At 38.5% G+C, this 20,273-nt stretch overlaps 3 protein-coding genes across 5 annotated transcripts; 1 reads left to right on the top strand and 2 right to left on the bottom strand.

Annotated features, from left to right (window-relative positions):
- Positions 1 to 396: 396 nt before the first annotated feature.
- On the bottom strand, positions 397 to 12,491 carry dnase1l4.2 (deoxyribonuclease 1 like 4, tandem duplicate 2). 2 transcript variants are annotated; one of them, XM_084416218.1, is made up of 9 exons: positions 12,418 to 12,491; positions 4,138 to 4,227; positions 3,969 to 4,063; positions 3,802 to 3,888; positions 3,577 to 3,689; positions 2,378 to 2,490; positions 1,991 to 2,148; positions 769 to 865; positions 397 to 680 (listed from the first exon to the last, which is right to left on the bottom strand). In XM_084416218.1, exons 2-9 carry the CDS (start codon positions 4,216 to 4,218, stop codon positions 564 to 566), a joined length of 861 nt encoding a protein of 286 aa, XP_084272344.1. In that variant the 5' UTR covers positions 4,219 to 4,227; positions 12,418 to 12,491; the 3' UTR covers positions 397 to 563. The 2 variants fall into 2 exon arrangements, with proteins under 2 accessions (XP_084272344.1, XP_084272343.1); XM_084416217.1 differs by lacking the exon at positions 12,418 to 12,491 and adding an exon at positions 4,791 to 4,936.
- A 2-nt stretch (positions 12,492 to 12,493) lies between these two features.
- dnase1l4.1 (deoxyribonuclease 1 like 4, tandem duplicate 1) lies at positions 12,494 to 18,624 on the top strand. Of its 2 annotated transcripts, XM_084416223.1 has the most exons (10): positions 12,617 to 12,635; positions 13,914 to 14,002; positions 14,247 to 14,335; positions 14,421 to 14,507; positions 15,705 to 15,817; positions 16,101 to 16,213; positions 16,768 to 16,925; positions 17,001 to 17,097; positions 17,272 to 17,323; positions 18,135 to 18,624. In XM_084416223.1, the coding sequence occupies exons 2-10, from the start codon at positions 13,919 to 13,921 to the stop codon at positions 18,137 to 18,139; spliced, it is 798 nt and encodes a 265-aa protein (XP_084272349.1). In that variant the 5' UTR covers positions 12,617 to 12,635; positions 13,914 to 13,918; the 3' UTR covers positions 18,140 to 18,624. The 2 variants fall into 2 exon arrangements, with proteins under 2 accessions (XP_084272350.1, XP_084272349.1); XM_084416224.1 differs by lacking the exon at positions 17,001 to 17,097 and having other exon boundaries at positions 12,494 to 12,635; positions 18,135 to 18,623.
- Positions 18,306 to 19,994, bottom strand: LOC311295050 (uncharacterized protein). Its single transcript, XM_084416233.1, has 3 exons — positions 18,874 to 19,994; positions 18,643 to 18,732; positions 18,306 to 18,496 (listed from the first exon to the last, which is right to left on the bottom strand). The coding sequence occupies exons 1-3, from the start codon at positions 19,349 to 19,351 to the stop codon at positions 18,492 to 18,494; spliced, it is 573 nt and encodes a 190-aa protein (XP_084272359.1). The 5' UTR covers positions 19,352 to 19,994; the 3' UTR covers positions 18,306 to 18,491.
- Between the last annotated feature and the right edge of the window lie 279 nt (positions 19,995 to 20,273).

The raw sequence follows: 20,273 nt of genomic DNA, 5'->3' as shown, positions 1-20,273 counted from the left end.
AGGTTGCTTGATTCCTTGCTGAGGGTAAGTGGATTGCAGTAATTGATCTTAATTTGGTAATGCAGACATGCTGAATGAAGCTAATGTCACTAACTGATGTTTCCACAAGCCTTGTTAAAGACTAAAGATATGTAAAGTTTTATTGTTTTCAATTAGAGTTCGCTTGAGGAGCACGAGGCATGATTATTACACAATAACAGTGGTCTGGTATTTGCTATTGCATGTTTGCCTGCCAATTCATGGCTTGAACATGAGTTGTATCTTTGTTAAAATAGTTTTGTTGCTAGCATTTTAAGGTGTTTTCCAGATGTGCAAACACATATTTACTAACACATTTATTTACGCTCTGGGCATGAAATTATAAGCTTTTGTTGGACAAAAAAAAATGACATTGAATAAAAAAGTGAAAAGTTTATTTCGAGAAACTTATGAGCATTAATTCTTGTAAACTACAAAAAAATCTGTTATTTTTAGCACTGATTTTCCTTATGAAGAGGTAGCATCTCTCCTTCGGGAGAGTGATGTTTCAGATCCCATACGGTGTGCAGTGGCGTCCCATCATGCTATTTATTTCTTTTTTTGGTTTTGGATGTCTTAGTTTTGGTTTTGGCACTAGACTTCGCCGCAGACTTCTTCTTCAGACTCACTTCCACTGGATAATGATCACTGATCTCCAGGGCCTGCCATAGATCAATCGTATCAATATATTATTTACTTTATACCACATTAAAAAAAAATAATTAAATGCATTGTGATGAATATACTCACCATTTCCTCTGAAAGTTTGTAGGCTTCCTGGAAGTTAAAAGGCTTCGCAGATTTTGGCACAACAGCTTGTAGCATGTCTTCTTTATACACCACAATTCTAGAAAAATACTTGCCATCAATATTTTCCAAGGCTTAACATGCAGATTGACCTCCCATTTTATGCATTTAGTATTCTAGTTACATGTAAGCTACATCTTCTAATCAAAAGTCATAATTTAACATTCATACTCTAAAGGTGCAGTCACATTTATCATTGTTCAGTGAGTGTTTGCAGGCGAAATCCAGTCATTTCAATTGGAATCCATTGGGAATTTGGTGTGAGGGCGACAGATTTCTCCTCACAGATTTCTCTTATGTTCATGTTTGTCATGAATTCAATTCGCCGCACTGACCAACAGAAAACTGAAAGTGACTTCTGTGTGAACTGTGCTTTATGCATCACTATACTACCCAGCAACCAATAGCCGTCATTTCACTGTCTAGGTTAACTATAGACCCGATATATAGTCCGACTATGAGTAACACACTTCTAGCCAAAATAACCTTGAATTTGGTTACATGTCGTTTTTGCAATAAATAACTTGCGAGATGTATGATACTCCATCATGTACGCAGTTATTACAAGGTGTTTGTTTTCATTTCTTCACTCATTTAATTTATTTGTTATCTAATTGATGACTAGTATTTTCTTGGGCTATGGTTTAGACATCTATTCAATTTTCACAGACAGCCCAAATTTTGCCTTGTTTTAGTGTTTGGACGGCTAGTAGACGTCTTTTAAACGCAACATTCTTTGCTGGGTATTGACGATAAACAGTGGATCTTTTCGCTGAAAATGCACCAGTGTGACCACGCCTTAACACCGTGTCTAAACTGGGAGCGATTATTGAAAATAATTCTGTATTTTCAGCTTCAGAATCATGAATATTGGGTTACCAGCACCAAGTCCAAGCCTATTCATTTCCACCCACAATGTAATACCCAATGTAGCATTTTAATCAACAGTACATTTTTTGTTAACCTTTTACCATATGTCTTGGAGTATCGCAATAATATCGTATCGTGAGTTCAGTATCGTGATATGTATCGAATCTCAAATTGCGCTGCGCCACTAGCATCCAGTGTAGACAAGGTTTAAGGTGCATGGAGGTTATGAATTCTGTATTTTTAAACAGGCAAGCAGATGAAAGGTGAGTAAATGATTGATGTTTCTCCGCCTCACCTGTCGTAGGTGTGGTCGTTGGACTGTATGACTGTGGTGTCAACATCGTCCTCGATCAGCCAGTGGAAATCGGCATCACTGCGTATTCTGATGCCCTTCATCTTCTTCTTGGAGACGTAGGCGCCGTCTGCATTGAAGTCTCCAAGGATCATGACGTTCTGTAGGATGGAATGTGTGAGTTTTCTCTCAAACGCTTATCATTTATTTGCTATATAATGCATTGATTGCATTATTTCCACATCAACTACATTCCCTTGAGATGTGTACATTCACATATTTGGCAGACGCTTTATCCCCCCCAAAAAACTTGCAGGACATTCAGCTATACATTTTATCAGTACATGCATTCCTTCTGGAATTTGTATGGTTGCATTGTGTTAAACTCACATCCGTTTCCCATTTGTCTTTGACGTGCAAAAACACATCATATAGTTCATCCAGTTCCTTCTGTGAGTCTTTGGGTTTTGTGTGAACAGGAATCAGCACTAAATCTTTCAGCACTGGAAAAAACAAACACAAACAAAATAGACTTGGAATGGGAGTGCAGGTTGTTCAACTCCTGAAACATTCGCAGTCGTGTAGGAATATGCATTATAACATTATAATGAATGGGTGAATAAAACTTTAATTTTGGTCTGTTTCTCAAATAAGTTGTATGGACCACTTTTATGGTGGTTTTACATTTGTTGTTGAAGTTTGAAAGCGCCAGTTCCCGTTCATTTCCACACGAGGGTGAGTAAATGATGCTGGAATGTCTATTTTGAGAGAATTTCTTATTTAAATTTCACTTGAAAATGCATGTAATCTTAGATTAAATCCATGTTCTCACTGGAGGCTTTTTAGTCTAGGCTCTAGAGTTGGTCCAGAAATAAGTGTATTTGTCCAATGTTTAAAGGGTTAGTTAGCCCCAAAAAAAATGTAAATTCTGTCATTCCAGACCAGAAAGACTTTCGTTCATCTTCGGAAAACAAATGAAGATATTTTTAATGAAATCTGAGAGCTTTCTGTCCCTCCATTGACAGGCTACGCAACTACCACTTTGACGCTTCAAAGAGTTCATAAAGAAATCATAAAACTAATCCATGTTAACTGAGCGGTTTAGTCCAAATTTTCTGAGGAGATTTGATCGCTTTATATGATGAAAAGTTTTAATTTAGGTGATAAACACCAATATTGTTTATCAATTCTTCCATTTCCATATTCTGGTTAATAAAATTTGTCCACAAAACGTGCTGCGTAACACGAGAATGAACCTCATTGGTGTATATGGAAGAACATGCTTGAGCTTGTTGATGAATGTTAAGCCTATTTGTGAATAAAAGCCTAAAATAAATCTGTTTTATTTGGACTAAACCGCTCGATTCATATGGATTAGTTTTACAATCTCTTTATGAACTTTTTGAAGCGTGGTAGTTGCGTAGCTGTCAATGGAGGGACAGAAATCTCTCAGATCTCATTAATAAGATCTTCATTAGTGTTACAAAGATGAACAAAAGTCTTACGGGTTTGGAAAGACTTGATGGTGAGCAATTAATGACAGAATTTTCCGTTTTGGGTGAACTATCCCTTTAACAGAAGCTGATTACCTGTGTGTTTACAGTTGAAACGCAGAATGAAAGGCTCTCGAGAGAAAGCGTCCTCATCGCCCTCTTGATTGTCTTCATATTGGTACGTGTCGACCAGTTCAGCCTCGTCTTCTCTAATAGATATGAACGAAATAGTTTTGTTAGTGCCATATGAATGACTGTTCATAATTTTACCCCAGTTTTTATTCTGATAACATAATTCTGATACTTGGCCAAGCACTGTACCTGTAGAAACAGACAAACTGCTCCTTATAAAGAGTGCGTCCCAGCCTGGAGCTTCCCACCATAGTGAAGGGACGTTTCTTATTAGCACTGTGGGAGAAACGGTGAGTTAAATTTGGATTGAATTGAGAGAGTGACGATGAAGTGAATCTCTGACGGTTCATACAGACCCGGTGCTGTTGAGCTCCTGCAGGAATTTGGCTATAGCTTTTCCCGATTTGTCCACCACCTCCAGCATAATGATTATACTGTACCGAGAGAAGATCTACAGGGAAACAGGGCTGAGGTCTATTTGCTTTTACTATGTACTCTTCTTGAACAGTCAGATCATAAACTCACCTTAATGAGATATTTCACAATGTTTTTGTCTGACAGCTTGCTGGAACCCATCCGTCTGATGTTAAAAGATGCGATCTTCATGCTGTCGACCTAACGAAGACCAGAAAAAACAAGTTTGACCACATGACCACAAACTCTTCAAACCGGCTGCATGTTTTCAGGTCTGTTTGGTCCTCCGTGCCAACTCTTAATCATTTCTATACCGCTTTCCTGTCGTAAATCGTCAAAGGAAGTTTAACAGACAATTCAAGGATACATTGTACGCACACAGGAAAGACATATAGTTTACAAAGAGCTGACATGTCAGTTAATGCAGGAACACAGCAAATACGACAGAGACAGAAAGGGAAACCGCAGCGAGTTTCATTTTGAGAATTTGAAAACAAAATGCACTCCAAACAATACAGGTTCATTTGATTGAATAAATTATTCTAAGAATTCAAATTAGCTCCAATGCACCGCAGTATTAAAAACAAAAACACCATATTAACACATTCAAGGATCTTTTTGAATGTGATCACATTCTATAGCTTAACTTTAAAACTTAAAAACTTTTTAAAATCTGTTATAGATCTATTACTAAATACAAGTAAAGTTTTATATACTTACATATATTTTAATATAAACAAACTAACTTGATAATCAGCTCTTACCAAAGCTGCTTTGTTTACTATGAAGTCTCGGCTTGTCTTCCTGTGTTGGCTGTTAGACAGCTAGTGAATAATTAATGACCGCTCAGCTCATTTACAAACAGGCCATGCCTACTTCCTCTTTACTTCAGATAAAGTTTCTGTCGCACAGATGTCTCGTGAAATGGAGAATTTGTGGAGAGGCCTCACTAATTGTTTCCAGCATGTATAGAAACATGTAAATGTATAGCAGGCTTGACTGGAGGGAACCGCATAGGCTTTTGTTTTTGACAGTCAAGTCTAGCGCCTTTTTTGAATGAATTTACATATCTGAAACCCCACCCATCAAGATAACGGTGCAGTCCAGACTCAGACCGGCAGAATATGTTGTCTAACACTTGTGGAGAATATGTCTGATAACACTTTATTTTACAGTGTCCTTGTTACATGTAATTACTGTAGTAATATTATAAATGATGCATAATTACATGCATTTAAGTTAACCCTAAATCAAACCATAATCCCAACCCTCTAGTAAGTAAATGTAGTTAATTACTATTACTCAGTACTTAAAGGTGCTGTAAGTGATGTTGGGTGAAGTCACTTCTTGTTGACGTTCGAAGTATTGTCAAACAAAACGGAGGCTAGCTCGACCCTCCCTCCTCCTCATCCCGTCCCCTCCCCCTCCCTTCTGTCCGTCCTGAAACAGTCATGAACCATTTAGAAAAACCAAACTGCAAATTTTCCCTAATACAATTGATATCTGTGACAGATGCTCTGGTTCGCCCTGTAATCTTGCACATATGTTCTTCTTTTGCCCAACCCTAGGAAATATTTGGCAAACTTATTTTGACACCATGTCTAAAGTGCTCCTCAAGACCATCGATATTTCTCCGCATGTAGCCATTTTTGGTACTCCTCAAGAATACCACTGTTTTTCATCAGCGCAGTTAGAGGTCCTGGCTTTCACTTCCTTGATAGTGAGACGCCATCTTCTTCTTAATTGGAAAGCAACAAATGCCCCATCCAGTACACTTTGGATGACTGATGTCATGTCTTTTCTAAGACTGGAAAAAATAAGATATTCTAAGAAAGGTAGTCTCGCCAAATTTTACAATAAGTGGCAACCATTTATGCAATTTTTCCAGGCTAACTAGGCCTAACTCTAACACGCACTCCCCCTTAAAAATTTATTTTTTTTTTTTTTTTTTTTTTTTTTGTAATAAATGTATAAATATATATTTTTGTAATTTTTTTTTTATTTTTTTATTTTTTTTGTTTATAAAAAAAAAAAAAGACAATTTGAAAAAAGGTGTATACAAATATGTTTGTTATTGTTATCCAAGTGCCTTTACTTTGTTTTTGTGTGCAAATCAATAAATATATGAAACAGAGAAAAACCAAACTGGATTTACCCTGTCCAGCAAAAACAGAGCCTCCTGAATGTCGGATTGGAAGCCCTTCTGCCGGCGCAGTTCTCGCCACCTTTTGAACGTTTTTCCGATGTAAATTCGGGACTTCGCGTTCCTTCTCCTTTTCCCTCTTCTTTGTTATTTGTTCATCGGAACGCCGTCTCTTTGGTCGTGTGTTGGCCATATCAAAATTCTCAAGAATATACTATTTTAATGTTAGTCGTTGTCTACATCTCTTCATGCTTCTCTCCCCTCCTCTCCCCACACCCCCCTTCATGTGCACGTGCACTAACCCCCCAACCCTTACCCCCAAATCATTCTGGTCGGTTATTGGCTGGAACACTGTTTGTTATGTTTCGTGGTCCAGGCTGGGCCAGTTTGTTTTTCTTGCCGTTTGTGGAGCCTGGGCTGTCTACAGAGATCGCGTTTTTTTTTACAGTGTGTTCAGGAGACAGGCAGCTAGCGGATAGTGAGGAGATGTTTGCTGGATTTGTTGGACTAAAAAGCGCATGATATCGCTTAGAGCATCGGTTCCCAACAGGGGGGTCGCGGCCCACAAGGGGGCCTCATCGAGCTCTGTGGGGGGTCGCGTCGTATTTGAATAGGTTTGAGCAATGAGCATTAAATAAAAGTCCTTAACTTTTTTCTGTTCAAAATTTACAAAATGTATACAATGAGCGAGTTAATCATGAATCCATTTTCCAATCCGTGTTTTTGTCTTATCCTGAACCACTATGGTACACCTATAATAAGTGTTTACATTGGGACTATTTCACACTGGTTCGGATCGCTGCCGCTGCGGAGTAGCCCAGTACCTGCGTGACTAGTCATAGACGTACACAGAGAGAAGTAGTTCCGGCTACAATGTTCTTCCGAAAGACGCATTATTCTGTTAATAAACGCAAGTTTATTATCGCTCGCTATAGCGCCAAAAGCGTCAAAAATAAAGCCTCACATTGATATAGCCTCACAAATGACATGCAAGTATTGAGGTCCCAGACAGCAGTCATTTGGTAATAGCACATATATATATATAATATATATATATATATATATATATATATATAATTATTATTTTTTTACCTATACACCAGTGTGAATATTTTTGTTATTGCATTTCAAATAGGGCCAATTTATAGGCTACTTCTAAGCTTACGTTTTTAAATTACAAAGAGCCTACTGATGTTTTTGTTATTGTATTTTCAATATTATAGGCTATTATTTGTGCATACAAATATCTGGTTATAGTAAACATACCGTTTGCTTGAAAACAACATATTCTGTCATCCTTGCTGCAAGCTTACAAGAGCGATAATATCATTAAATGTGAAGGGGGGCCCTAAAATATTTTCTTGGGAAAAAGGGGGTCTCAGACAAAAAAAGGTTGGGAACCACTGGCTTAGAGCACCTTTAAATGTATAATTACACTGTAACATGGACACCTAAACATAAAAATAACACTGTTGTTTCATGTACTTACCGTATTAATAGCAACAGTATATTATGCATAATTACATGCAACTATCCCTCAACCAAAACCTAATCCTACCCTAACCCTAAAGGAAGTTCATAAAGTTAATTATTACTCAGTGCTTAAAGGGACACTTCACCCATGGGAACATTGATCTTCATTGAAAGTGGGTCATATATGTAGTCGAAATGTAAAATAAATTTTGAATTTGGTGCCTTCTTGACCGAGGAAAGAAAGAAAGTAACTTCAGGACGCATTTGTATGAAAGACAACAACTCCCACAATGCACCACATTGCACAGCTGCGCAAGCCACTCCCACTAATCCAGAACAGCATATGAATCACTCATCCGTCCATAAGGCTAGCTACCTACAACCGGAGCTTGAAATTCATTTCACACAAAATGTCTAACGTTAGTTATTTGGCGAACTCATTAATGAATTACTCCTCATTTACATTTACATTTACATTTATTCATTTAGCTGACGCTTTTATCCAAAGCGACTTACAATTGCTATATATGTCAGAGGTCGCACGCCTCTGGAGCAACTAGGGGTTAAGTGTCTTGCTCAGGGACACATTGGTGTCTCACAGTGGATTCGAACCCGGGTCCCTCACACCAAAGGCATGTGTCTTATCCATTGCGCCACACCACCCCGCTATTTGTATTTGTATTTCTTTCGAAATGGTGAATTATTGCATGGTAACGTTACCGGGATGTTCAGTCAGATGCGGTGCGACCGTGCGAAACTAGGATGGTTCACAACACAAACGTCCGTGTCCTCGTCTGATTCAGAGATTTCGTCTAGGAGAAATTCTTTGCCGCAGACGGACTCTATCTCTGTGTTCGTAGCGGTTCGTAGTTGCATAGTGAGATCACCGGCGCCACCAGTCCGCCCTAACTCGAGCCAGTCTGGGCTTCTCGTCCGCGACAGGCAGGTCTTCCGCCTCGGCTGCTCTTCGCTATAATGTGGCTTGTAAAGGTAGCCACAAACACCCGATTCGAGCAGCAGACTTCCGAAATCCTCTTCTTCTACATCATATTGAGTAACGTTACCCTCCGCTATTGTCATATCTTCACAGCTGGCTCCACAGTGCCTGTTAGCTTAGCTTCCAAACAAGATGGAGGATATTGCTTTCAGTTTCAGAAAGTGAAGTCCCACCCACTGATCTGTAATAGGTCTGTAGCGTGAGCGGGTCCCGCCCCCTGGAATAATGAGGAGCTAGTGTTTGTAGTCTCTACACTTTTCAATGAAATGTGACTTCCTGCTTATTATGACGCAAAATGATGATTTTTACGTCATAATAAGCAGGAAGTAAAACACTTAAATCCTTATTTCTCCCATCTCAGGGAAAAATGAACGAAAAATCCACGTTTATTATAATATATGACTGGGTTTCTAACAATACAAAGCTTAATGCAAATGGGTGAAGTGTCCCTTTAAATATATAATTACACTGTAACAATGACACCTTAAAATAAAGTGTAAACAACTGAAGGGTCAGGGTCAGAATCCCTTGTCTCTTCAGTATAAAACATTTATATCCTTTTAAATGATTACTTTATTCTTATTAAAAGTTCAATAATCAAGTATATCCATGTTTAACCATCCTCTTGTATGTGCATTCCAGAGTATGCCCTTGGGTTGTGTTCACAGACAGGGGGATTTCTGAGGATGGCTCTCTTGTGATTTATATAGTGATTTAAAGGGTAACTAAACCCCTGGTCAGAGCCTGACTCCACCCACTGGCAATATTTGAAAAATGCTAGAAAAGTGGGCAGACCCCAACGGAGATAGAGGGGACGAACCGTGAGCGGAAGGGCGTGCACCTGAGAGTCCTGCTGTCAGACTGTCTAAAATGGAGAGTTTGCTCACAGGGTCGCAAGACGACGTAAATGCATCTGATGAGTTTTATCGAGTTGATGTCAATAGCGCGCGCTCTGTATAGGCATATTCATATTTTGCAGCTCTGTGAAAAAATCCAGCAAAATGCGCCGACGCGTTTGTCGACCCCAGAGGATTAACTTTAGCCTAACCATAAATTGTGATTAAAATATATATGATCACTCACATCAAGACGCCGCTGCGGTGGTGGAGTCCATGCAGGATCGAGGAACAGCGTTTGGCACTGCGTCGCTGTTCAGCGCGAGCTGTGTGGAGAAGCCAATGTCCACCTCTATTGCGTTGGAAAAGCAATTCCGCGTAAAATGCAGGTTTTACACTCACGGTCTTCCAGGCCAAGTGCATGCAAACACTGGCGCCTAATTTCCAAGTCTGCTGGAAAGCTATGCAGTTGCACCCAGCAACACTATACCTACCACTGTACTAAATACAGATAAATCTACGCTAGCTCATCCAAGGGCGTGGTGAGCTCGTACCAAGGGAGGGCGTGGTGAGCTGGAACCAGCCTACGTCACGCAGTACCGTTTACGTCACGCAGTACCGCAACATCCAATAGGAAAATTCAACTGCAGTAGCCACCGTTCAACCTGAAGAGGGCAGCACTCAGACGTTTTTACACCATATATTGTAGAATTAAAACACTTTATACCCAAATGTCAAAAAAGTTACTCGAATCAATGAACAACACTAATAAAGCCCCATTCTTACAGATCATTAACTAAAAAAAAGTTGGTTTAGGGTTTAGTTACCCTTTAAAGGACTCTGCAACCAGATGTTGCGTGCCCAACTTTCTTAGTCGGCCTGCATACGTTAAAGGTCAATGTATACGTAGTATAACCTGATGTTCGTTAAAGTCCCTGTAAAGGCAATTCTACAAAAAAATTCTAAACACATTATAAGTGCTAGAAATGTATTGCTAAAACATGTTACAAAGACTGAGAACTGTGAAGTACTAAATTGTGGAGTTAGACCGTTTAACAGTTTTTCACCCTTGCTGTGAGCCGGATTTTTTGGGCGGGGCTAAAACGGGGGCTCGATGACGCACTGCGACCCCCTGAGCTTGATTGGGCCCCTACTTGATGACGCACGGAGTCACTAAGCCTATCGCTCAATCGCGAGTTACTATCAGACAGCCTACAGTTTGATAGCTACTATGCCCACGGCTCTGGCTATGCCTTCGTCATGTAAATGCGTATTCCCTGGATGCAATCACTTAGAAAACAGATCGGTGTCCTTATTTAAATTTCCGAAAAATGATCATATCAAGAAGAGGTGGATTTATCTTGTGAAGAGCTAACGTTACCTTGATGGAGAGCTGATGATCACCACCACCACACCCGCCTCTGTAGAGATCAGGATAGTTTACTTTCGTTGGAGACAACTGGAATTCACTGATAATCCGCTGTTACTGGTGAATGGGGCCGAACCGACTATCTCCCGCTGTCCGCTTCGGCCTTCATCCTCCCGTCGCGCCGACATGCGCGAGTCATATTTCCCGCGAGTGGGCGTGGTTTCAGCGCAGCCAGCGGACACGCCCCCAGCGTTTGAGAGCTGAGACTACTGCTCATTTTTTCGAGATTTTGATAGCTTATTTTATTTACTTGGCGGCTTTTTTAATCATTGAAATTGGGCTGGGTGGCTAATAACACATTTTTCGGTGGTATGACAAACTCAGAACACATACTTAATTTTGACTTTACAGGGACTTTAAGCACATTTCATCATTCTCTAGGGAGTAAGAGGATCACTGTCGTTCCTTTTTCCCTAAGGAGTGAAACGTGTTATCAGTCTGTTATGGTGTGCTGCTTTTAAGATAATGACCACAGGCCTTCTTCATCCTTGAAAAGACCGTGGTTAGTTAGTGTTGTGTGTGTGCGTCTGACATTCTTTGCAGGGTCTGAACCCTGTGATGTGCGATTTACGGATTTGGAGACAACATTCTGAGACCCGAAGAGATCACTTCGAACGTACATCTCGGAGTCGGGCGACAACGGTCCTGATTAACGACGATATGCCTACCTATCTATCTGTTGTCTTGTTTAGACTTAATGTTCTCTTAGCCAATCAGAAGTGAATGTTTATGGAATGTATGTCCTTGGAAATGGTATAATTGGTGTATGATTTCTGTGTAAGGTAGAGTTAGCTTGCGACCTCCTCGTGAGACTTTGACGCTGGCTCTACCAATTAAATTTTACTTAATTAATTGAACTTCACGACTCCTTGTCTTCTTTCATCATATCTGGTCCTGGGTCTGAAAACTGTACCCCCTTACACAACTAAAGTGTAACATGATGTAAAATGGTACTATCTATTTATCTGCACACCTGAATAAACAACATTTCCTGCCATTTTCCGGTTTTTTTTTTTTTTTTTTTTTTTTTTACCGTAAACAGACATCATATCGAAAACCTGTTGTGGGGTAAATGTTGTTTTTGGCTCACCCATCTTCACTGTAGTCGCAATGAAGGCACTGACTGCATTCAAGCGGGAAAAACAACACAGCGCCTGGATTGTCTAGACATGAAATCCATCCCAACGACAGTTGTGAACACAAAGAACCTGTCAAGTTGAATCTACGGTATGTAGAGAAGCGTTTCACTTCATGTTATAATTTAACCCAACATCCACTTTAACCAATGTCCCCGTTATCTACGACCTTCAACTGCAGAATTTGTAATGCAGTTTTAAAAACAAGCACATTGCAACCTTTAGGAAGCAACTTCCTGCTACACCTGACTGACGGATACATCCTTCTTTGCTTTTTCTTACTTAGTAGATTAACGACCATGCAATGATTTCTCCTCCTTCAAGTGTAATTTTAAACCCTTTGTGCCAGTCATGAGGATGATTGAATTGTAACTCACCTGTACTCTTTAGCTTCCCACTTCCGAGTGAATGTTTGCCCAGGGGGAGGGACTGTTTTGTTGTTTCGAGGGATGTCCAGGTTGGGGCCGCGCCAAATCACTCTACTGGTTCCTGCGACTAGCCAATCAGGTCACAGGTGTCCAATTTTAAGGTGTCCTGCTGTTTTTATGAATCACCACAGTCCATTTCTTCAGTGCATCTTCGGACCTGTGCTTAAGTAAGTTGGGTTTTGTTCTTTGACTTCTTTAAATCCTTAACTTATTTTGGTAACACTTTATTATAAGGTGACGTTGTTACATGTTACTACATGTTCTTACTATAGTAATAACAGTAAAATTTGCACAATTACAACTAACCCTAACTGCAAGTCTATATTAAGTACATGTAGTTAATTAATATTACACAGTCCTTATTTAAGTACAATGTAACTATGTCACCTTAAAATAAAGTGTAATTTTTATTTGTATTGTTTAAAACGTGTCTGGACAATGTAATCTCAGCATCTCAGAATCAAGAAAGGTTCTTGCGTTTCAAAATTGGACCTTTTTATTATCCTACTATGTTGCTTAGAATTCAAATTTTTGGAATGTAAACATTTTTTCAACAACACTCATAAAAAGGTTCTTGTTTTTCAAAATTTTACTGTTTTTATATGCCTAATATTTTGCTTCAAATTAACATTTTTGGAATGTAAACTTTTTTTTAAATAACACCCACAAATAGGAGTCATGTTAGTTAAGCCCCTAAACTTGTTTCAGCTTGTGCGGTGTTGAATGAGATGGAATGTGAAAACACTTTCTTTAAATGTTTCTTTCCTTCTAAATACATGACTGGAATCTATACATCCACCATCATCATAATAAGGTTTTGGTTGGTGTTGTCATGTCCATGACAGATGGTCTCCCGAGTGCAGATTGAATTTAAAGGCAGTTTTATTCTTTGAAGTTCGGCTCAGCAATGTCTGAGAGCTGAAACTAATTTCTGCCCCATTCAGAGAGCCATTGAGAAACCCTCCGGGCATAAAAGAGCCCAGACACCAGCTCCCCCGACACCAAGACCCGGAAATAGTTTCACACAGATCTGCTCTTTCTTGTCCGGCAAACTGTGGTGATTTCATCCTGTTGCATTTGTGAATGAGATTCGCATTGAAAGTCCATTTCCTTCTCAACCTGATTAAATTAACGCCTTTTTTGATTTAGACAGGATTAAACGCATTCTAAGTGTCGTTCGACCATTGAGACGAGATTATCTTGTCTGGTGATCTCTCTGTAAACTGCTTCTAAAACAGGTTCTTTCACTTTAAAGATTAAAGAGACCGCAAGAACAGAACAAACAGGATTTTTCACAGTATTTGTTGACAGCTGCATGATAAAGAGTCTAAAGGCCACGATTTCTCATTCATTTGTATTCAAGCGTCATTATAAATATAATTGCCTGATTTTCCACTAACGTTGCAAATCTGTAATTTGACTTCTTTTATTTCATGTTTAACAAGACATCATGAAGGTCGCTTCTTTCAACGTCCAGAGATTTGGGAAATCAAAACTCTCTGATCCGGCCGTGCTGAAAACCCTGATCAAGGCAGTGTGATTTTACTATCATTCATTTGATGCAATTTAAATGTTTCTTTTGTTTAAATGACCGATAATTTAGTTTTAGTTAACAGTAATAACCCTGATCAAGGTGACGCCTATCCACACCTGCAGAAAATATAAAGAGTCACATATAAATACATCCCATTTGTCTATAATATGTTATTTATCCTAAAGTCCGATAATCCTTCAAGGGAGGAGTAGCATGTATGAAATAATGGCTTGTATTTCTGCAGATAGTGTCACGCTATGACGTTATCATCATTCTTGAGGTGGTGGATTCTAGCGGAGCTGCAGTGGATAATTTTCTAAAAAAGCTGAATAAGTGAGTCAAACAGGTGTGTTTTTCATGAGGAAAAAAACACATTATTGCATGACAGTAGTGACCATGACTGGCCGCTCTTCAACAGGTCCAACAAGACCGATCCTTACAAGATGGAGATCAGCACACGCCTGGGAAGAGGCAATTACAAAGAACAGTTCATGTTTCTTTACAGGTAACGGTGTCATTTTGAAGTTAAAATAGACCATTAGTCAGGGTAGAAAACGCCTGAAAACAAACACCCAAAACCAATCCTATCTTGTTCCTATGGAAGCTTGTTTCCGCCACAAGAAAAAAAGGCAATTGCGACTTTTTATCTCACAATTCTGACTTTTTATCTCAGATAATAAATTCGCAATTGCAAGTTATAAAGTCAGAATGGCGAGACATAAACTCGCAGTTCTGAGAAAAAGTCAGTCTTTTTTCCCCTCAGAATTGGACTTTATATCTCACAATTGCGAGGAAAAAAAGTTAGAATTGCGAGTTTATTTCTTGCAATTGTAAGTTTATGTCTCAAAATTTTAACTTTATAACGCGTAATTGCGACTATATCGCGCGATTCTGACTTTAAAACTCGCATTTGCGAGTTTATACCATGCAATTCTGAGAAATAAAGTTACAATTGAAAGAAGTAAACTCGCAATTGTGAGATAAAAAGCCGTAGGTATCTTTTAAAATGTTTTAAGAACTTTCTAGGAAGATTCTTTTAGGTTGGTTATTTTTGTAACCAAAAACTAACCTTTCCAGAACATTTCAGGGAGTTTATTTTGTGACGTAAAGGGATAGAACATTCCCCATTGGTTATTTGGAGGTATTTCTAGAACCAAAAACTAAGATTTCCAGAAAGTTCTTGGTTTGCACTGTATAAAGGTCCTCGATCATATGATTTTCAACATTTTTTGTCTACTGAAAGTTTTTTGGAAAGAATTGGCATGCTGTTAAACAACCATCGACACACTGTACTTATATCCCTCACAGCCTCGTTTTCCTCCATGGCAAAAATTAAATATGTCTCTACCCTAAATAAGGTCTAGATGTCTGCTATGTCCCATGAATAAACACATTTGGACACTTGAGCACATTACTTTCGCTATTTACCTATAAATGGCGCTTGTTTTGAATTTGGAAAAAATTGCAGTTTGTTTGTTTCTATTAAAACAAATGTAAGTATATAAAACTTTACTTGTATTTAATAGATCTATACAGATTTAATAATAAAATAAAAAAAACAATGCTGCATTGGCGCGTTTACATAGCCTTAAAGGCACGGCAACCAAAAAATAGTCTGTTTAATTTTTTACAGATTAGAGGGTGATACAAGGTTAAAAAATAGTAATACCCCCATTTAACATGATCTGTTTTAAACATAAAGGATCAGCATGGTGGATTTGGTTGGGTCTTACCAATATAATGACAAACAGCCTGGAGATGAAGATGCTTTTGCCAGAGAACCTTATGTTCTGCGATTCAAGTGTCATAAAACAGGTAAAGTACATCATATTATCTCAGTGTAACGTCATGAACGTGAATTTGATTATTTTGTGCACAACACAGCGTATTTTCATTAGCCCTGGCTACAAATGTCAAGTTTAGAAATCAATTTTTCCTGTATTGTGGAATCTCTTAAATCCCATTTGACAATCCAAACAACTGAAACTGAAATGTCACAGGCTGAATTGCATTAATCTCTGGGACGGGCTTTGACAGAAGGCGTTTATGAGGATACAAATGACTCTAATTATTATTAACTGTGGTTGTGTCTCTGCAGTATTGGAGGATTTGGTGCTGATGCCCGTCCACACAAAGCCTGAGGATTCAGTGAAGGAACTTGATGAACTGTACGACGTGTTTCAGGATGTCAAGGAGAAATGGAAGACTGATGTAAAACATAACCTATAATACCTTTATGACAATCAGCCATTGGCAGAGACATTAGAGAGTCAATATACTGTATGTGACCCTGGATCACAAAACCAGTCACAAGTCGCTCGGGTATATCTGTGGCAATAGCCAACCCATTGTATGGGTCAAAATTATCGATTTTTCTTTTATGCCAAAAATATTTGGGTATTAAGTAAAGATCATGTTCCATGAAGATATTTAGAAAATGTCCTACCATAAATATATAAAACATTTATTTTTGTGAGTGAATGCAGCACAATCGCCAACATAAATGGACAACTTTAAATGCGATTCCAGATGTTCAAATAGTTGTATCTCGGGCAAATATTGCCCTATCCTAACAAGCCATACATCAAAGGAAAGCTTATTTATTCAGCTTCAAAAAACCCATGTGACTGGTTTTGTGGTCCAAGGTCACATATTTTAGGCAATGAGAAGCCAAGCATTGTTGATTTTATTAAATGGTTACAACATAATGCAAAGTTTTGTAACATAAAAAAATCTATATTTCAAACATGTGCTTATCTTTACAGAACATCATGATTTTGGGTGACTTCAATGCAGATGGTAGTTATGTGTCTGATAAAGACATGAAAAAAATCCGCATCCGCAGCGACAAAGACTTCCATTGGCTGATCACGGATGACGAGGACACCACAGCCAGCACACACAACGACAACACTTATGACCGGTACATAATTACACTGTACAATACATATAAATTATGATGATATCATTGTTATTAATAGCACATGTTCATGCACAGGATTGTGGTTTATGGAGACGATATGCTGAACGCTGTTGTTTCAGATTCTGCGAAACCATTCAACTTCCAGAAGGCCTTTAAACTGAAAGATGAGGATGTAAACAAACAAAAAAAAATTTGTATTTGAACTTACACCCCAGCTTATCTAATCACACTTACCGTAATACATGAATTATTATTAATATATATTTAAGTTACCTTTTGTTTTTTTGTTTGTTTTTTGAGGACTGGTTTATAGTAAGTTACTAAAACAGATTTAATGTCTTCACAGGCCCTGAAAGTGAGTGACCACTATCCAGTAGAGGTGGAACTGAAGAATAAACGTAAGCAGCTTAAAGGGATACTCCACTTTTTTCGGAAATATGCTCATTTTACAACTCCCCCAGAGTTAAACAGATGAGTTTTACCGTTTTAGAATCCATTCAGCCGAACTCCGGGTCTGACGGTACCACTTTTAGCATAGCTTAGCACAGATCATTGATTCTGATGAGTCCAGTAGCATTTCTTTCAAAATGACCAAAGAGTTTCAATATTTTTCCTATTTAAAACTTGACTCTTCTGTAGTTAAACCGTGTACTAAGATCGACGGAAAATGAAAAGTTGCGATTTTCAAACTTAGTCCCGGTCACGTTGGAAGAAGTTACCGAGCTGGGGCCTATTTTCAGGCGCTGCGTCATATCATTACGCCTGCTGCACTCATGGTACAGCCGCACAGTTCCTTGATTATTACGCCGGAATGAGAGTAGTTCCTAGCCATATAGGCTTAGAAAATCGCAACTTTTCATTTTCCGTCGATCTTAGTACACGGTTTAACTACAGAAGAGTCGAGTTTTAAATAGGAAAAATATTGAAACTCTTTGGTCATTTTGAAAGAAATGCTACTGGACTCATCAGAATCAATGATCTGTGCTAAGCTATGCTAAAAGTGGTACCGTCAGACCCGGAGTTCGGCTGAATGGATTCTAAAACGGTAAAACTCAACTGTTTAACTCTGGGGGAGTTGTAAAATGAGCTTATTTCCGAAAAAAGTGGAGTATCCCTTTAAACGTAAACGTAAGACACAAGAACAGCAGCAGAATGAAATAATGAACTACATAATGAAAATAAACGGTAACAAAAGACGTTTGTGTTTAGGTTAATCAAAGAGGATGGAGCATTTGGAGACATGAGAGCTGAATATAAAGATGGATAAGCTTCAACAAAAACTACAGCGATTGAGTTGTTTACATGAGAATTTAAACTTGAAATGTTTGGATATTGTATAATTGTGTAATATATGTTTCACAATCAAAGACATTAGACATATGAACTTGAAATTTATACAAACTTCATTAATTTAATGTTTTATTTACAAGAGAAATATAAAGTGGCAACAAAAAATTGTAATAATTTGACGTTGCCACTGTGGACCCAAATCATAAGCTGATGGTTTAAAAGGCAAGCAAATACACTAAATTACATTCATTTCTTCCCAGACTTCTTGATTCCACCTCAAGCTATGGAAAGAAAACAAAGGAGAAATGTTTGTTGACAAAAGCTTTATAGAAAGATTTTCTACATTAGATGAATAAACTCAGGGGGGGAAAACAGCATTTAAATGACATATTAAAGAATGACGGGCATAAAGCCATGTGTCTCTTACTTAAAGGTCCTTCTTCTGAACAGCCTTGGCTTTCAATCGCTCCATTGCTTTCTGTTTCTCTTTCGGTCTCTGTTTGAAGGCTTTGTCCTTCTGTAGTTTGTAAATAAAACAAGGAATGGGTGCAATTCAACAAGTCATCAAATGTGCAAACCATCAAGCTTTGACTGGCAGGTAAACTTCTGATTACTCTAATTAATGTTTAATAAATAAAATGATCAATTCTGACCCTACCATCTGAATGTTGCTGCAGAAATTGAGACTCCTCAGATAAAGTTTTCCCCTCAGAAGCAACATTTTCCTCAGAAGAGGGAGCTGTTTCCCCATCTTTTATTGCACTATTTACCTGAGCCCGTCCGAATTTCTTACTGTAGCCCATTTGCTTCAAAGTTCTCCGTGTTGTGCGTTCAGAGATGCTCTTTTGCACACCTTGGTTGTAACGTGTGGTTATTTGAGTGACTGTTGCCTTTCTATCAGCTTGAACTAGTCTGGCCATTCTCCTCTGACCTCTGGGATCAACCAGCCATTTTCTCCCACATAACTGACGCTCACTGGATATTTTCTCTTTTTCGGACCATTCTCTGTAAACCCTGGAGATGGTTGTGCGTGAGAATCCCAGTAAATCAGCAGTTTCTGACACACTCTGACCAGCCCGTCTGGCACCGACAACCATACCACGTTCAAAGGTACTCAAATCCCCGTTTTTGCCCATTTTCTTCTGCTCACCGTGTTCGTGTACGAGCGGCTCCTCTATTGCGCGGACGCGCGCACACACTCACAGGCTCTGATTGGTTAAGAGGTAAGAATGATCGACGTATCTACGTAATACTAAGATCCTCAGCTATCATTGGTTCGTGCGTCGTCATGTTTTGACGATCTTCGCCGAGTTTTGCCGAACTTACTCACAGCGTTACTGGATTCATGAGGCAAATTTGGATTATTTACCAAGGGAAACTATAGAATGGACTCATTTTGAAGAAAACAGCCTAAGATGGAGGTCTATGTATCATCTTGGCTATTTTTAGCTCAGGAATCAGAGCTGAAACGCAATGTTTCTCCTAATTTGTTTCCAAAGATCAAATACTGTTATTTAGAGATTCATTCGGTAATAATTTGATCGGTTGTATCATGTATTATGTCAACATAATAAACTACATAACCATAATCTTAAAAAAAAAACATTTTTTTGTTTAAGCTTGCTATGTTCATCAAACAAGAACGATATTAAACAATCTATTTATAGTCTAAATAATATACAATTTGAAAACGATGGATTTGTGTGTGTGAAAAGTAGAGATAACCTCTTTAATAATACCACAATTGACTTTCAATGGCTAATCAGGACTTTAGAATAGAAAAGGACGGTCTTTTTAATTATGTAATCCCGGACCCAGTACCAGGTTTACGAACTTAATCACACTTAACAAAGACATGAGTTATTACTGTGCATTTAAATAAACAACGTTTTTGAATTTTTCGAGGACTGGTTTAGTAAGTTACTAAAACAGATTTAATGTCTTCACAGGCACTGAAAGTGAGTGACCACTATCCAGTAGAGGTGGAACTGAAGAATAAACATAAGACACACAATTCATCAGCAAAATGACTAAAACTACATAATGAAAAGAAACAAT

Source organism: Rutilus rutilus (genome assembly GCF_951802725.1).
Source record: "Rutilus rutilus genome assembly, chromosome: 8".
Taxonomy (NCBI): Eukaryota; Metazoa; Chordata; class Actinopteri; order Cypriniformes; family Leuciscidae; genus Rutilus; species Rutilus rutilus.
Note: the sequence above shows the minus strand (reverse complement) of the source record. Positions and strands in the feature narration are given on the sequence as shown.

What these genes read in the sequence shown, in the direction of transcription:
- dnase1l4.2 (XM_084416218.1), bottom strand. Translation starts at nt 4,218, where the DNA reads ATGAAGATCGCATCTTTTAACATCAGACGGATGGGTTCCAGCAAGCTG. An exon ending in CAGGAGCTCAACAGCACCGG is followed by an intron (nt 3,889 to 3,968) that starts GTCTGTATGAAC and finishes TTTCTCCCACAG; the next exon opens with TGCTAATAAGAAACGTCCCT. An exon ending in TTTCAACTGTAAACACACAG is followed by an intron (nt 2,491 to 3,576) that starts GTAATCAGCTTC and finishes TGTTTTTTCCAG; the next exon opens with TGCTGAAAGATTTAGTGCTG.
- LOC311295050 (XM_084416233.1), bottom strand. Translation starts at nt 19,351, where the DNA reads ATGGGCAAAAACGGGGATTTGAGTACCTTTGAACGTGGTATGGTTGTC. An exon ending in TCTGCAGCAACATTCAGATG is followed by an intron (nt 18,733 to 18,873) that starts GTAGGGTCAGAA and finishes TACAAACTACAG; the next exon opens with AAGGACAAAGCCTTCAAACA.
- dnase1l4.1 (XM_084416223.1), top strand. Translation starts at nt 13,919, where the DNA reads ATGAAGGTCGCTTCTTTCAACGTCCAGAGATTTGGGAAATCAAAACTC. An exon ending in ATTCAAGTGTCATAAAACAG is followed by an intron (nt 15,818 to 16,100) that starts GTAAAGTACATC and finishes GTGTCTCTGCAG; the next exon opens with TATTGGAGGATTTGGTGCTG. An exon ending in AACGACAACACTTATGACCG is followed by an intron (nt 16,926 to 17,000) that starts GTACATAATTAC and finishes GTTCATGCACAG; the next exon opens with GATTGTGGTTTATGGAGACG.